The sequence below is a fragment of the Balaenoptera borealis genome, assembly GCF_965194805.1.
Source record: "Balaenoptera borealis genome assembly, chromosome: 3".
Lineage (NCBI taxonomy): Eukaryota > Metazoa > Chordata > Mammalia > Artiodactyla > Balaenopteridae > Balaenoptera > Balaenoptera borealis.
In genome coordinates this window covers 78,734,562-78,751,174 of record NC_138866.1, presented here as the reverse complement: position 1 = coordinate 78,751,174, position 16,613 = coordinate 78,734,562, and the positions used below count along the sequence as shown (strand labels likewise).

Sequence of the window (16,613 nt, the reverse complement as noted above, 5' to 3'; positions counted from 1 at the left end):
CTGTCTCCCAGTTGGTTCTAGCTTTGTATAACTGAGTGAAATGACATTAGTCAATTAGAGATTATGGATTTAATAGAATCCATAAAAACCATATTCCTCTTCATTTAGTGTTCAGAATGTTATATATTTTCTCTGGATAACAATCTTGATTCAGAATGCAATAATTGTATCAATTAAGTGAGCTATTTGCTGTCAATCTTCTGTTTCTAGTGGGAATAACTGTCAAGAGAAAGGAGGGCCCGAAACCCTTTCCACTGACACATCACTGGTTCAGGTTAATCATGGTTTTGGTGTACCCATTGTCAAGGATATCAAGACCAAGCTGCCTACATCAGGCATAATTCAGGCTCAGGGTCAGTTTCCAAAGCTGGGATTGGGAACATAGAGATTGAAATTTAATGTAAGAATGAGGTCATACACAGGAACTAGAATTTGAATCTATTGCGGAGCCAAGATAGGACCAGAACAGACAACTCTGGAGTAAATAGACAAGACAACTAGACTAGAGTTAACAAGGCAGAGAGACAGGTGGTAGAAAGCAAGAGGGTCTCCTCTTTTCTTTCTCTTTCTCCTCTTGCTCATTATACATTGAAGCATCTTTCGGTTAGGTAGTCTGTGAAGGCAGGTTATTACTTTCTTTCATGATCCCGACTCTAATGATTTTATTTCTATTATAATATTTTTCTTTTAAAGTCATAGAAGCCTGTTTTAATGTAATTTTTTAAAGCACTAACAAGATACGTATTTGATACTAACGGTTCATGAATGGTAGTTGATTTTTTTTTTTTTTACCATCAAACTGTTTTTTCTCTATCTCTGATCTTCCAAGTGAAAAGTAAACAGATTTTGCTCATGAAAATTTAATATATCGGATCCTAGTCTTTTGAGATTTCTTCTATTGTCACTAAATAACTTTGCATTACAAAAGTTAATTCAAAAATATTTTACATTAGTGGAAAAGAATCAAAGTAAGAATTTATTTTGCTGAACAACAATGGTTAAAGTGCTAACAGTGTACTAATATAAACATTGGAACTAGTTCCTAAGGCACTAAAGAGATATGAGAAATTTCTGCCTTTAGAATTTGAGTTAAAATGCAAAAACACTATTGCTTTCTTAATAAACAACAATAAAAGATAATTAGTTATTAGAACTTCACACATAATCTTAGTTATTCATATGTGCTTTACAGGGTATCTTTGATAAAAGTTGAGTTAATTTACATGTATCCATATGGTGCCAGCAAGCAGTTCATACTGTTTTACCTGAATGTGGTAATTACTATGTCAGACAATCAATTTTAATAACAATGATATTGCAGTGTGAAGAGTTCATCTAGAGCTTAAAACCATCACCAGTACTGCCTTTGTGAAGGATAATTGAGATTTTGTGTGAAACACTGGATGAATTACCTCTTGAAAATGAAAAGAATAATGAAGATAAAGCACTACTGTTTAATGGTAGCCCATACCAACCAAATTTGTGAAAATGAAATTGAATAGAAGTTTCAAGTTGTAAAACTGTTCCGAGAGCTTTGAGTGAACCTGAAAGTTGAACTGTGTGTCCTCATAAAGATGAAAAGGTCTTTACTTAGTTTTGAAAGTTTAGTATTCTCAATCTTTTCCCCAATTAAATATTGGATTATTAAAAGTAGATGTTAATCACAAATTATGTAGTAAATATGTATACAATAGTATACTAGTGGAAATAAATGAGGATTTTTGGTCTTTTCTAGTCACTAGTAAGAGTAACTTGCCACAAAACAGATTTTTCATAGTAGATAAATGTATTATAAAATTTTTTTATTTCAGGGATTCATCAGAAGTAGTCACACATTCAGCTGATGCATTTGCACCTGTGGCTTACCTACGCTTTTTAGAATTGCACTTGGAGGACAAGGCAAGTAAGTCTAAGATTCACAGTGATTTAAAGAGAAAATTGAGATATGTGCGTTGTCTCTATAGATGTAATTCTATAACAACAAATGAAAGGGTAAAAAAAAGTGATTTTTTTCAAATCCTCAGTAACTAAGAATTCTGCAGATGTTTATAGTTTTAAGAGCTCTATATTATATAAAAGATATTACATTTCTGAAGAGTTTGCAGTTCATTTGAAAAGGGAATCATATATACATTAATCAAGGAGAAGACAGGACGGTGTATAACCAAATATTAAATCAGCTAGAAAATTAAGAATTAGGTTATTGAGCATCAGCCTTAGGGGAAAGGTTTGAGGATAAATTGGATCTTCATTATACAAAGTTTAAGAGGAGAGGAAAGGGAGAAATTAAAGCTTTTCCAAAAATATACAGGGGAACAGATGTACAAATGAAAGATGGAAAATGAAGCAAAAAGTGTGATAGTTTTATTTTAAATACATTGACTGTCAAAATACAGCAGAAGTCAATTTTTAAATGTTTTGTGGAATAGTTAAGGTCTAGATTAGACCCTGTGATTGAAAGCTCTGCTCCTTGAGGCATAAATGATTGGAAGAAATCTGCATCTTTCGTGTTCTGTCATCAAGTCTTGAGGCACACCCACAGTCATACATATGATATAGGATCTGAAGAACCAAGAGAATCAATGATTGGCAAAGGAAGGAGAAAAATGGGAACCCCAGTAATCTCTCAATCAGCAAGAGTTTCCAAAAGTAGAGAATAATATTTGGTGCCATTTCTCTAGAAAAACTAGAAAAGACAGGGTTGAAAAGAGATGATTGAATTGGGCTGAAAGATGACTATTGGTGACCTTTTACCAAAAAACTGGTAAACCTCAAGAGAATGAAGCTAAACTATCCAGACATCTTTCAGACCCACTGAAAGGAGCCTCTTACTTCTAGGTCTCTGCTGCTTTTGCTGCCATGGGCACACACAAAAAAATCAAAACCACCAAATTCTGGTTTAAATACATTAGCCATTATATGTTCACCTCTACCTAAATAGCTCAGTATTTACACTATCTTGGTATTTCTTTGGTCTTCTCTGTCCATTTGCCCTCTTGCAGAAAAGAATGTTACTTCTTTAAGGTGCAGTACTCACTGACACTGAATAAATATGGTGCATTTCCTTTTTTTTCCTTAGGTGTCCCCAGTACCTGACAACTGCAGAACATCTAATTATATACATAACTCTTGAAAAGCATTTTTGTTACTAAGCTGGTATTTTTATATTTTAAAAATCACATAGCATTTTCTCAATTATAATGTCCCACTTTTTTCATTACATTTTTTTATTCTTAGAAATATTTATCTTTATCAGAAGTTGATAGAACCATTGATTAATTGGTTAACACATCCAATCCATGATCTCTGTGATCGGTACCTTCTTTTTTCCCCTTTTACTTCATCTGAAATCCTCATTTCTGTAACATTTCTTTGCTTTCATCACACTGGTTTATTTTCCTCTTTCTTGTTCCTGCTTTCATCTCTGCCTATAGTATCCTAATGCAAAGGCATTTGAAAATGAGGATGAAAAGGCAATCACTGTATTTAGCTAATCAAGTTTATTCTACTGGGCGTCACCATTTTTGTTTTGAATATATTCATTGTTTCAACATTATTGGACAATCAAGAAGAATACCATTAACTCTTACGGGTTGTTTTATAACTGATTAAAAAAATGCAGTTTTTCGGTATTACCTATGCTGACTTCAGACTACTTTTAGAGTTTGCAGCAAAATTGAGTGGAAGGTACAGAGAGTTCCCACACATGCACAGCCCCGCCAGCTGTCAACATCCCACACCACAACAGTACATTTGTTACAGTCAAGGAATTTACACAGACACATCATTATTACCCAAAGACCATAGTTACATGATGAGTCACTCTTGGTGTTGTACGTTCTATGGGTTTGGACAGATGCATAATGACTTGCATCCACCATTATAGTATAATACAGAATAGCTCTGCCTATTCATCCTTCCTTTTCCTCTAACCCCTGGTAACCTCTGATGTGTTTACTCTTGCCATAGTTTTGCCTTTTCCACAATATCATGTAGTTGGAATCATTTAGTATGTTGCCATTTCAGATTGGCTTCTTTCACTTACTAATATGCATTTGGATTCCATTGTGTCTTTTCATGGCTTAACAGCTCATTTCTTTTTTTTTTCTTTTTTTTCTTTAATTAAGACAATTTTTTAGAGCATTTTTAGGTTCACAGAAAAATTGGAGGGCAAGTACAGAAATTTCCCATTTACCCCCTACCCCCACATATGCATAGTCTTCCTCATTATCAACATTCCTCCCCAGAGGGGTACATTTGTTACAAGTAATGAACCTACAGTGCACATCGTAATCACTCAAAGTTCATAGTTTACATTACAGTTCACTCTTGGCGTTGTACATTCTATAGATGACATGTATCCATCATTATGGTATCATACAGAATATTTTCACTGCCCTAAAAATCCTCCATGCTCCACCTTTCATCACTTACTACCTCCAACCCCTGGCGCAACCACTGATCTTTTTATTATCTCCATAGTTTTGCCTTTTCCAGAACGTCATATAGTTAGAATAATATGGTATGTGCCATTTTTAGATTGGCTTCTTTGACTTAGTTATATGCATTTAAGGTTCCTGCATGTCTTTTCGTAAGTTTTTAAATGCTTAATAATATTCCATTGTCTGGACATACCATAATATATTTATCCTTTCACCTACTGAAGGACATCTTGGTTGCTTGAAGTTCTGGCAATTGTGAATAAAGCTTTTGTAAAACATCCATGTGCAAGTTTTTGTGTGGACATAAGTTTTCAACTCTATTGGGTAAATACCAAGGAGCGTGATTGCTGGATTATATGGTAAGAGTATATTTAATTTTACAAGAAACCACCAAACTGTCTTCCAAAGTGGCTGTACTATTTTGCATTCCCACCAGCAGTGAATGAGAGTTCCTATTGCTCCACATCCTTGCCAGCTTTTGGTGTTGTCAGTGTTTCGGACTTTCATCATTCTAATAGGTGTGTAATGGTATCTCATTGCTGTTTTATTTTATTTTTTTTAATATTTATTTATTTATTTGGCACTCAGGATCTTTGTTGCCACCTGCGGGATCTTTTAGTTGGCGGTGCGCAGGATCTTGAGTTGTGGCATGTGAGCTCTTAGTTGCGGCATGTGGGATCTAGTTCCCTGACCAGGGATCAGACTCGGCCCCCTGTGTTGGGAGTGTGGAGTCTTAACCACTGGACCACCAGGGAAGTCCCCTCATTGCTGTTTTAATTTGCATTTCCCTCATGATGTGTGACATGGAACATCTTTTCATGTATTTATTTGCTATCTCTATATCATATTTGGTGAGATGTCTGTTTAGATCTTTTGCCAATTTTTTGTTCGAACTCTCTGTTTTTTATTATTGAGTTTTAACAGTTTTCTATATATTTTGGAAATAGTTCTTTATCAGCTATGTCTTTTGCAAATATTTTCTCCGAGTCTATGGCTTGTCTCCTCATTCTTTTGCCAGTGTCTTTCACAGAGCAGAAGTTTTTAATTTTAATGAAGCCCAGCTTATTAATTATTTTTTTCCTGGATCATGCCTTTGGTGTTGTATCTAAAAGTCATCACCAAACCCAAGGTCATCTAGGTTTTCTCCTATTTTATCTTCTAGGATTTTTATGGCTTTGCATTTTACAATTGGGTCTGTTATCCATTTTGACTTAATTTTTGTGAAGGGGTATAAGGTTTGCGTCTGCATTCATTTTTTTATGTGTGGATATCTAATGGTTCTAGCACCATTTGTTGAAAAGACTATATTTTCTCCATTATATTGCCTTGCTCCTTTGTCAAAGATCAGTTGACTGTATTTGTGTGGACCTATTTTTGAGCTCTCTATTCTGTTCCATTGATTTGTTTGCCTATTGTATTGCCAGTACCACAAAGTCTTAATTACTGTAGCTTTATAGTATGTCTTCAAGTCAGATGATGTCAGATTCTGACTTTGTTCTTCTCCTTCAATACTGTGTTGACTATTCTAGGTCTTTTACCTTTCCATATAAACATTAGAGTCAGTTTTTTGATATCCACAAAATAACTTGCTAAGATTTTGAATGGGACCACATTGAATCTATAGATCAAGTTGGAAAGAACTGACATCTTAACAATATTGAATCCTACTACCCAAGATCATGGAATATCTATTTATTTCATTCTTCTTTGATTTCTTTCATCAGAGTTTTATGTATATATGTATATGTATATGTGCTTAGACATTCTTTTTAATGTTCATTGTTCTAACTTAATCAGTTAAATGTTGCCTCCTTTAGGACTTTTTTTTTTTTTTTTTTAATATCAGGCTTTGAGATGGCATTCTTAGGGTGAATCAGGAAAGAAATAAGTAAGAGTTCCTTTCCCAGAAATTTTACTACATCTCAGTGGATTGGGTAAAGCATTGGCCAAGTCACCAACTTTACTCCTGAGCCCACCCAGGTAGTAGAGAAGGGGATTCTATAGAGGGAAAACAAAGTATAATTAACAAAAGAAAGATGAATAAATGCTAGAGGGCAAAAATGACAGATATTCTTCCACGTGTTTTATCAAATTCACATTGTTATTTTAAACTCATATTAACAAATTAATTAACACTCTACTCCAAATAATAGTGAGACCTCAAATGTATACTTTGAATACCACTCTGAAAATCCGTATCTGTTCCCTAAATTCCTTTAGTTTCTATTCACTTTATAACACATTTGCAATCTAGCTTGACCTCAGTTACTTTGATGTTGGTCTTTTCTGTCTTCATAATTGTTAATCATTTGCCCTGATAATATTGACTACCATCTCCTCGAAATTTTTTCCTATAATGTGTACATGTCATTGTACTATTCTGACTTTCCTTCCACTCTCTCAAGATTTCTTCTGTCTTCTTCAATAGCTTCTTTGCTTCTTACCTTCATCATATATATATAAATATATATATATATATATATATATATATATATGCCTCAAGTTCTTTTTATGGCTCCATTTTATTCTTTGTCAGTATTTTCTCTGACAAAGACTGTGTCTTTTCCCACAAGTTTACTTTTTACCTCTATGCAGATAATTCTCAAGCACTCTCTTTCTGGACTTTCTACTGCTATCTTTTTTTTCCCCTTAACTCTACATCCTTATTTCTGACTGGCTGCTGGACATGACTGCCAATGAGTATCAAGCTCATTATGTACAAACTTTGAAATCATTTTCCTCTTCAAGTGCACCTTGTCCTTGTTATTTGTTATTTAACACAACTCTTTTCCCCCTAGTAACTCAGGCACAGAAAAAACAAATCATCTCTTCTTTACCATGAACATTCAATTGGTTATCTAATCCTTTATAAGTTAGTTTTAATGTCTTGTACACCAGCGACCCCCAACCTTTTTGGCACCAGGGGCCATTTTCGTGGAAGACAATTCTTCCACAGTTGGGGGTGTGGGAGATGGTTCAGGCAGTAATGGGAGCGATGGGAAGCAATGGGGAGAAGCAGATGAAGCTTAACTCACTCACATACCACTCACCTCCTACTGTGTGGCCCAGTTCCTAACAGGCCACGGACCGGTGCTGGTCCTTGGCCCAGGGGTTGGAGACCCCTGTTGTACACTATTCCATCTCCGTGCCCATCTCTGTAGTTAAAGTTGTATCTTGCCCAGACTCTTGGACAAGATAGAACTTCTTTAAGTGGACTCCTTGCTTTTATTCTCCCCATATTCTACTTCATTGCCATATTAGATTTTTCTTTCTAGTTTTTGTTTCTCTGCACAAAAATCCATAATGGCACTACATTGTTTTCTCAATAAATAAGATGTTTAGCTATGACATGTTGCCATAACATCCTTTTTCAGTCTTTCTCCCAGGACTGCCCCACATGTACCTTTGCTCTTGTAATACAGAACCATTGGAAAAGTCCCTTACCATGCCTTCTGCTTCTCTCCTCCCTTGCCTTTGCTTATTCTGTCTGTCTTTTTTGACTGTTTACATCCTGTCCATGATGTATGACTGAATTCAAATACTCTTATACACTTAGCCACACCAGATGAACTGCCCTAATACTTTGTTTGTTCCTTTCTTGTGACCATTAATTTAAGCAGCTTATGTTATAGTTGTTTAAGGACTTATTATTTCTACTAGATTGTAAATTTCTTAAGGGCTCTTCTTTTTTCATCTTCATACCCCCTACAACAGCAACTAGTTCTGCAATAAGAATTTTTTAATTTAACTGATTGTTATTTTCATACTTCATTTTTTCTTCTTATAGAATTTTATGGACGTGCTTCCATTTCATGTTGCATACCATTTTTCTTTTATCCTGTTAGAGAAAAATGCTCCAAGCAAACTGGAACATAAAATACAGCCTTTAGAGAGGTTGTTAGTGTAAAATTTAAGTTATCACTAAGATTTGCACTTATATATAATGACCCTTAAACTTTTCTATTGAATAATTAACCTATTTAAATGTTACCTTTAAGTTAAAATATTTATTTATGTGAGTGTAAAAATTATATCAACTAAACATGGGATCCCAAACAAAATAACTGAATAATGAAAAGCTCCAGGTTAAAAATGGGGAAATATATTAAAATTTCTTTTGGGGGCTCTGACTTTATTGCTTATGGCAAACTTGATGCTAAAATGAACCATACATCACTACTCTGACAGGCTTGAGAAAATGAAAAATACAAAGCTTTACATAAATCAGCCAACAGATCATATTAAAATGCATAACCTTTAACAGAAGAATAAAGACTTTTAACAATTCAGAAGCTCTTCCTTCCTTATGTAGTTGTTTTAGATTTTTCAAACAGCTTTATGAGAAATAATATTTCAAATTAATTATTGGCAAAGCCATTGCATTTATAAAGAGACAAGGTTCACGGAAATTTAGCCCCAATTTTACTAACGTACCCTACTATCACTTAGTACTTTCGTTTTTTGTTGAAATAACCCATCGGACAATTATATATTTTATATAATTATAAAAGCTCATACTCCTTCTAGTTGTAACTTTTAAAGACATCATAATTTCATGGACCATTCTTGGTCTTTCATTTTATTTTGCTTTTTTTCAGAAACCTCTTCAAATATCTTGAAAAAATTTATAACATTAAATCATCTCTGTGCTTTTATTTTTCTCTTCAATCCAACAAATATCTGTGAGCACCGACTCTATTTCAAAAACTGTTAGGCCTACATGGAATTGACTATAATTATGGACAGAATACAGCATAATTCTAATTCTGATTTTAAATTGAAGTTATTATGAGTAATCATTATTCCCAGTATTATGATTACAATAACAGTTCACTAGCTTGGCTAATCTGAACTTAAGTTATGGCCATAATATATTGTTGATTCAAGGTGAAAAGTAATGTGTAGGATATGGTCTTGTTTTTCTAAAATATAGTGGTGGAGACAAGGAGCTTATATATTTAATTATATTTGATTAAGGATAGTAAGATGTAAGCACATAATAACCAGACTGATAATATTGGTTTCTTTGGGGAAAGGGAGCATGAAGGGGAAAAACAGAAAGAAGCTTAATTCTTTATATATCTGTAATTGTGACTTCTTACAATGAGCATATGTTTTTAAATTTAATATTTGATTAAGAAAATGAGGCAAATGAGTTCATCAGTGCTAAATGAGTATTTAAATGTTATTCTACAGCGTTTTAGTAGTCTCGGTAGAAAGAGATGCACTAGAGCCCTTTAAAACTTTCCATATAACTTAAGTGAAAACAGTACCCACGATGTGGGTTGAAATCTAGTTGATCCTATAGTAAAGTCTAAGCAGTGAATCTTGGGGCAAATAAATAAATAAATAAATAAATGGACTAAAAGTATTTGGATGGTTGGCCTCTTGATTATGTTGTGCATGGGAATTTACTCTCACAGCTCATAGACACATGTATAAATTTGAAGATCCCTGCCATGGAGATATGCTGCCACAGTCTCTATACCACCTCAAAAATATTTCCTTACAGAGGGACGAAAGAAGGAGAAAGATAAAGGATGACTTTTATTCGTCAACATTTGGTTCAGCACAACTTTTCTACCACATCCCACCCTTTCCCCATCTTTTGCCATCAAGCTAAAGAGCAGAAAACTGATCTAGTAGGCGGGAGCAAGGCATTTAGCAGGTTTTAAAACCTTATTCTATAAACCTTATTGATATAACTTGGGATTCAGGTAGATTTTGGCCTTAGGTACCGCTGTGCCAATGCTGCCATAAATGATCACTGAAGCAGATTAATAAATCAAGCGTCAGGGCTTCCCTGGTGGTGCAGTGGTTGAGAGTCTGCCTGCCAATGCAGGGGACACGGGTTCGAGCCCTGGTCTGGGAAGATCCCACATGCCGCGGAGCAACTAGGCCCGTGAGCCACAATTACTGAGCCTGCGCGTCTGGAGCCTGTGCTCTGCAACAAGAGAGGCCGCGACAGTGAGAGGCCCGCGCACCGCGATGAAGAGTGGCCCCCACTTGCCGCAACTAGAGAAAGCCCTCGCACAGAAACGAAGACCCAACACAGCCATAAATAAATAAATAAATAAATAAATTTTAAAAAATTAAAAAAAAAAAATCAAGCGTCAGATTCACCCAAGTTTAGAGAGCTGCTTAACGCATTTCTGCCCCTAATGCATAGATTTCAGTAGTACCAGCAATTTATCAGTGTGTCAGGAAGCCGTGAATCAAACTGGGCAGTAGAAGAGATTTTGAACCCAAATCTTGGTAGATTTAATCAGTTTGGGGCAGGATCATAAAAATAACCAATCAGTTGATTTCCTTCTCTTCCTTCAAATTCTAATTGACTAACTTTTTTTCTTTAATATTTACTTAGTTGTTATGTTCTCCCATGTAGCTTTTTGTTCTTGGTGTTGTTTTAAAAAATAAAGTTTCTGATTGGTGTTTTCATAAAGTTTCACTTTGATGATTTCTCATAAAAGAGATGTGGCATACCACTTATTCATTTAATATACTTATTTGGTGCTTACATTTATATGCCTGACACTGTTCATTCAGTGGGGATACAATAGCGAATTGGACAACCAAAAATCATTTCTTTCATGGAGCTTTTATCCTATGGAATGAGACAGATAAACAAATCAAATATATAAAATAGAGGGGATGGGGGAAGTTGCCTCATTGCCCATAGAAATGAAAATTGGAGTTTATGGAATAAACATGATCTGAGAATCTTAGGCTGCTCTGGTGACAGGTTTAAACCCAGATTTAGGGTAGCAAGACTGGTTCTTTTGGTCATATACCAGATAGTGGTGGTGAGCTGTGAGTGGTTGGATTTGGGTAGGGAAAGGCTAAGAGTCTTGCCAGAAGCCTGTAGATACATCCAAAGAGTGATTCAGTGAATTAGAAGTCAAAAGAAAATATTCAGAATGAAGCATGGAGAGAAACAAAGATAAAAAATATGCATTAGAGGTTGAGAAATAAAAACAGTGGAAAGGTCTAAAATGTAATTAAAGTGTCAGAGAGGAATGGTATAATGGGTAAAGTGCACAAATTGAGAAGATAATGGTTCAGAACTTTCCAAAATTAATTAAACACACTAAGGTACAGATTCAAGAACCGCAGATGGACTAAAGAGAGATCCATATTTAGGTGTGTGATAATAAAACTGCTGGAAACAAAAATCAAGGAAAAAAATTGAAAATAATCAAAATGCATTTTTTAAAAAGGCTACATTCAAAGAAGCAACTATTAGAATGAAACCTAACTTTTAAACAGAAAAAAAGGGAATCCAAAACAATGGAGTCATATTCTTGGTAGTGCTAAATGAAAATAACCGTCATCCTAGAATCTGTAGCCAGCAAAAAATATCCTTCAAAAATTAAAGTGAAGGTACTTTCAGGATGACGGTAATGCATTTGTCAAAACTCATTGGTAGTGCACTTATGGTTTGTCCATTTCACTGTAATTTTTATCCTTAAGAAATAAATATTTTAATTCTAGTTAATAACATTTATGTTAAAACCTTAACATACTTTATTATGCTTTGGTGTGTCTGCTAGTAATAATTTTTCTAAGTTTTTGTTTGAAAATTTCTTAACTTTATTTTTATTTTACTCCAACATTTTATTAAGGAAAAATTTAAACATACAGAAAAGTCTAAAGGAAGAAGAAATAAAGACCCTCCCAGTTAAAGTAAAACTGAGAGAGTTCTAGATTTGCCTTTTTTATGAGTATTGCTAAAGGGAGTTCTTCAAGTTGAAAAAAAAAAAAAGACACTAGACAGCAACACTAAAGCATTTGAAAATGTAAAGCTCTCGAATAAAAGGTAAATATATAGACGTATACAGAGTTTTATAATATTGTAATGGTGGTGTGTAAATTAATTCTAATTCTGGCATAGAATATTATAAGTAAAATCATGAAAAGTAACTATAAAACTATGTTAGAGGATACAGAATATACAGAGATATAAGTTGTGACATCAATAACATAAGGTAAGAGAGAGGAAGTATAAAGGAGTAGAATTTTATATGTGATTAATGTTAAGTTGTTATCAGTTTAAAATAGATTGTTGTAGATGTTTGATGCAATCCCCATAGTAACCACAAAGAAAATACCTATAGAGAATGCACAAAAGAAATGGAGAAAGGAATCAAAGTGTGTCACTACAAAAAAAAAAAAAAAATCAACAAAACACAAAGGACAACTGCAAAAGAGGAAAGGGTGACAAAATAACTAGAAGACTAGAAGACATAAACAATTAACAAGATGACAATAGTGAATCCTCTCTACCACTAATTGCCTTAAATATAAATAGATTAAACTCTAAATCAAATGACATTGGGGAGGGTGGAGATCAAGATGGTGGAGTAGGAGGATGTGGAGCTCACCATCTACAAAACACCAAAAATTAACATCTACATGTGGAACAATTCTCATGGAAAACCAAATGACATAGAGTGGTTGAATGTATTGAAAACAACAACAACAACAATATGCCCTATATAAGAGATACACTTTAAATATAAGGTTATACATAGGCTGAATGTGAAAGGATGAAAAAAGGTATTCAATGAAAATGGTAACTAAAAGAGAGCAGGAGTGGCCATACTTATATCAGATAAATAGATTTTTAAGTCAAAAACTGTCAAAAGAGCCAAGAACATTTTATGATAAAACAGCAGCTCACCAGGACGTTATAACAACTATAAATATATATACACCTAACAGCAGAGCACCCAAATATATGAAGCAAACAGTGACAGAATTGAAATGAGAAATAGTAACACAATGATGGTAGAGATTTCAGCATCTCACTTTCAGTAATGTAGAAATCAACCAGATTAAAGGTCTTGACCTATACTGTAGACTAATTGGACCTAATAGACATTAAAATAACTCCACCCAACAACAACAAAATATACATTCTTCTCAAACATACAAGGAACATTCTCCAGGATAGATCACTTGTTAGGCCACAAAACACTTCTTAACAAATTTAAGAAGATTGAAATCATACCAAATATCTTTTCCAACCAGAATGGTATGAAACTTGAGATCAATAACAAAACTGGAAAATTCACAAATATGTTGAAATTAAACAATACACTCTTGAACAACCCATGGGTCAAAACATACACACACACACACACACACACACACACACACGCAAGAGAAATTAGAAAATATCTTCCGACAAATGAGAGTGAAAACAGAACATACCAAAAATTATGAAATGCAACAAAAGCAGTACCAAGAGGGAAATGTATAGTGGTAAACACATACATTAAAAACAAAGACAGAGTGATGTTAGCATCGTGGTCAGGTGAGACACCCCCTTTGTTGCTCCCTTTTAATCTGCAACCAGTAAAACATCCACAAGTCAGCAAAGGTGGTTCTGCCTAACACACCAGAACACTGCAGAATTTTCACACATCTGTACATTTAAAGGTGGGTGGACTCCAGCACATGGGGGAGGCAAAACCAAGGGAACAGCAGAGGCAATGCCTCTTATCCTGGGTCCTCAGCCACTACAGCTGAACCTGCAGCCCTAGCAAACCCAGTAGCAACAGAGGAGTAGCACACACAACTCTGTCCTCCTGGCCACAGCAGTACTCGTGGCCACAGGTAATTGGGCAAAAGTGGTTCAGGGCCTGTGACCCCATCTCTCCAGCCGATACACCCACGACTTAGGCCCTCCTGCTCCCCACCTTCAACAGTGGCAGCCACAAACTCAGCAACTCCAGACACAGCAGAGGCACTGACAACCCCAGCAACCCCCATCTAACCCCCTCCCTCTGCAGCAGTGGAGTCTGTGACTCAGGAGATCCCCAACACAGGAGTAGCACCTGCCACCCCAGTGCCACAGATGCTGGCGCCAACAACAAGCAGTAACAAAGGGCACTAAGCTACACCACTGAATGATGGAGGCAGTGGAGGATGGAAAGTGACATCTCTAAAGCACAACCAGAGGCAGCCCAAGTAAGGGAGACCAAAACTTGTGCTATAGCACTGCCTACTGAGGAAAGAAAGACCTCTAATATCCAACCTGTTGAATCCATTATTGGGGAAAAAAAAAAAAAAAAAGCTTTATCTAAAGAAGAAAAGTATTCACTACTTCAAAAGGAACAAATCATCAAGCATCATAAAGCATCACAGTAACACTGTATCACAAAAAGAAAATGACACTTCTCCAGAAACCAAAAGTAAAGTCATGGAATATTACAAGCTAACTGATAGAGAATTCAAAATAGCTGTCATGAAGAAACTCAACAAGCTATAAGAAAACCCAGAAAGGCAGTTCCATGAGTTTAGGAATAAAATTAATGAACAGAAGAAATAGTTTATTGAAGAGATTGAAAGTCTAAAAAAGAACCAAAACGAAAGTCTGGAGCTGGAAAACTCAAGAAACAAGATGAAGAATGCATTAGAAAGCATTAGAAGTAGAGCAGACCATGCAAGTGAGAATTAGTGAGCTCAGTGGCAGAACTACAGAAATGATACAAGTAGAAGAGGAAAGACAATTAAGATCTTTAAAAAAGTGAGGAAATTCTACAAAAGCTATCTGACTCTTCTAGGAAGGGCACCATAAGGTCATAGGCATCCCAGAAGGAGAAGAGAGTTTTTGTTGTTGCTGTTTTTTAATAACTGAGAAATTCCCAAACCTGGAAAAGGAACTGGATATAAAAGTCCATGAAGCTAAGAGAATACCTAATTACCTCAACACAAAAAGACATTCTCTAAGATACAGTATATTAAAATTGTCAGAAGTCAATGAGAAAGAATTTTAAAGGCAGCCAGGGGAAAAAAGATGGTAACTTACAAAGGAAACCCTGTAAGGTTAGCACATATGTCAGCAGAAACTCTACAGGCCAGGAGGGAATGACATTCTCAAAATACTGAAAAATAAAAATTGGTCCACCAGGAATACTCTATCTTGCAGTTATAATTCAGATATGAAGGAGAAATAGTCTTTCTCAGACAAATAAAAGCTGAGGAAGTTCAACACTAGATCCGCCTTACAAGAAATGTTGGAAGAAGCTCTTCTACCAGAAACAAAAAGGCAAAAGTACACAAAACTTTGAGTAAAGTGATAGAGTCAGAAAATTGCAACTCTATCAGAATAGGTTTTTAAACACTTTAATATAGCATAAAGGTTAAAGGGGAAACAAGCAGTAAAAATAACTATAGCTACTTAAATTTGGTAACAAATTCACAGCATAAAAAGGGGTAATTTGAGACAACAAAAGCATAAGAACACTAAGATATATAAAACAACTATTAACAGATCTAAAGGGAGAAATTGACATCACAATAATAGTATGGGATATTAACACCCCACATACATCAATGGATAGATCATCCAGAAAGAAAGTCAACAAGGAAACAATGACCTTAAATGAAACATTAGGCTGGGTAGATTTGATAGATTTGTACAGAACATTGTATCCAAATGCAGCAAAATACACATTCTTAAGTGCACATGGAACGTTCTCAAGAATAGACCATATGTTCGACATAAAGCAAGTCTCAATACATTAAAGAAGACTGATATCATATCAAGCATCTTTTTTGGTCACAATGATATGAAACTGAAATCAACCACAAAAAGAGAGCTGGAAAAATCACAACTATATGAAGACTAAACAATATACTACTGAACAACTATTGGGTCAGTGAAGAAATCAAAGGAGAAATTTTTTAAAAATCTGAAGACAAATGAAAATAAAAATACAACATGCTGCTTACATGGTATGCAGCAATAACAGTTGTAAGAGGGAAGTTTCTAGCAATACAAGCCTACCTCAAGAAACAAGAAAAATCTCAAATAAAACAATCTAATCTTACACCTAAAGGAAATAGAAAAAGAAGAACAAATGAAGCCCAAATTCAGTAGAAGGAAGGAAATAATAATGATTAGAGTGGAAATAAATGAAATAGAGACTAAAAAGACAATAGAAAAGAGCAATGAAACTGAGCTGGTTCTTTGAAAAGATAAAAATAATTGACAACCTTTAGCTAGACTCACTAAGAAAAAAAGACAGGAGGCTCTGATAAATAAAATCAGAAAGGGGGGAAATAGCAATGGATACTCAGAAATACAAAGTAATATAAGAGAATATTATGAACAGCTATATGCCAACAAATTGGACAACCTAAAAGAAATGGACAAATTCTTGG

General features: G+C 34.9%; 1 protein-coding gene across 4 annotated transcripts in view; it reads left to right on the top strand.

Moving 5' to 3' along the window:
• DPH6 (diphthamine biosynthesis 6) overlaps window positions 1-16,613 on the top strand; it is a 445,312-nt gene that overhangs the window by 162,633 nt on the left and 266,066 nt on the right. For 2 of the 4 annotated variants that reach the window (XM_082384997.1, XM_082384998.1), the window contains exon 8: window positions 1,812-1,899. In XM_082384997.1, coding sequence (XP_082241123.1) covers window positions 1,812-1,899 — 88 coding nt within the window. Of the gene's footprint in view, window positions 1-1,811; window positions 1,904-3,079; window positions 16,375-16,613 lie in introns of those variants that run through there. The other 2 variants (XM_082384999.1, XM_082385000.1) reach the window with 2 other exon arrangements.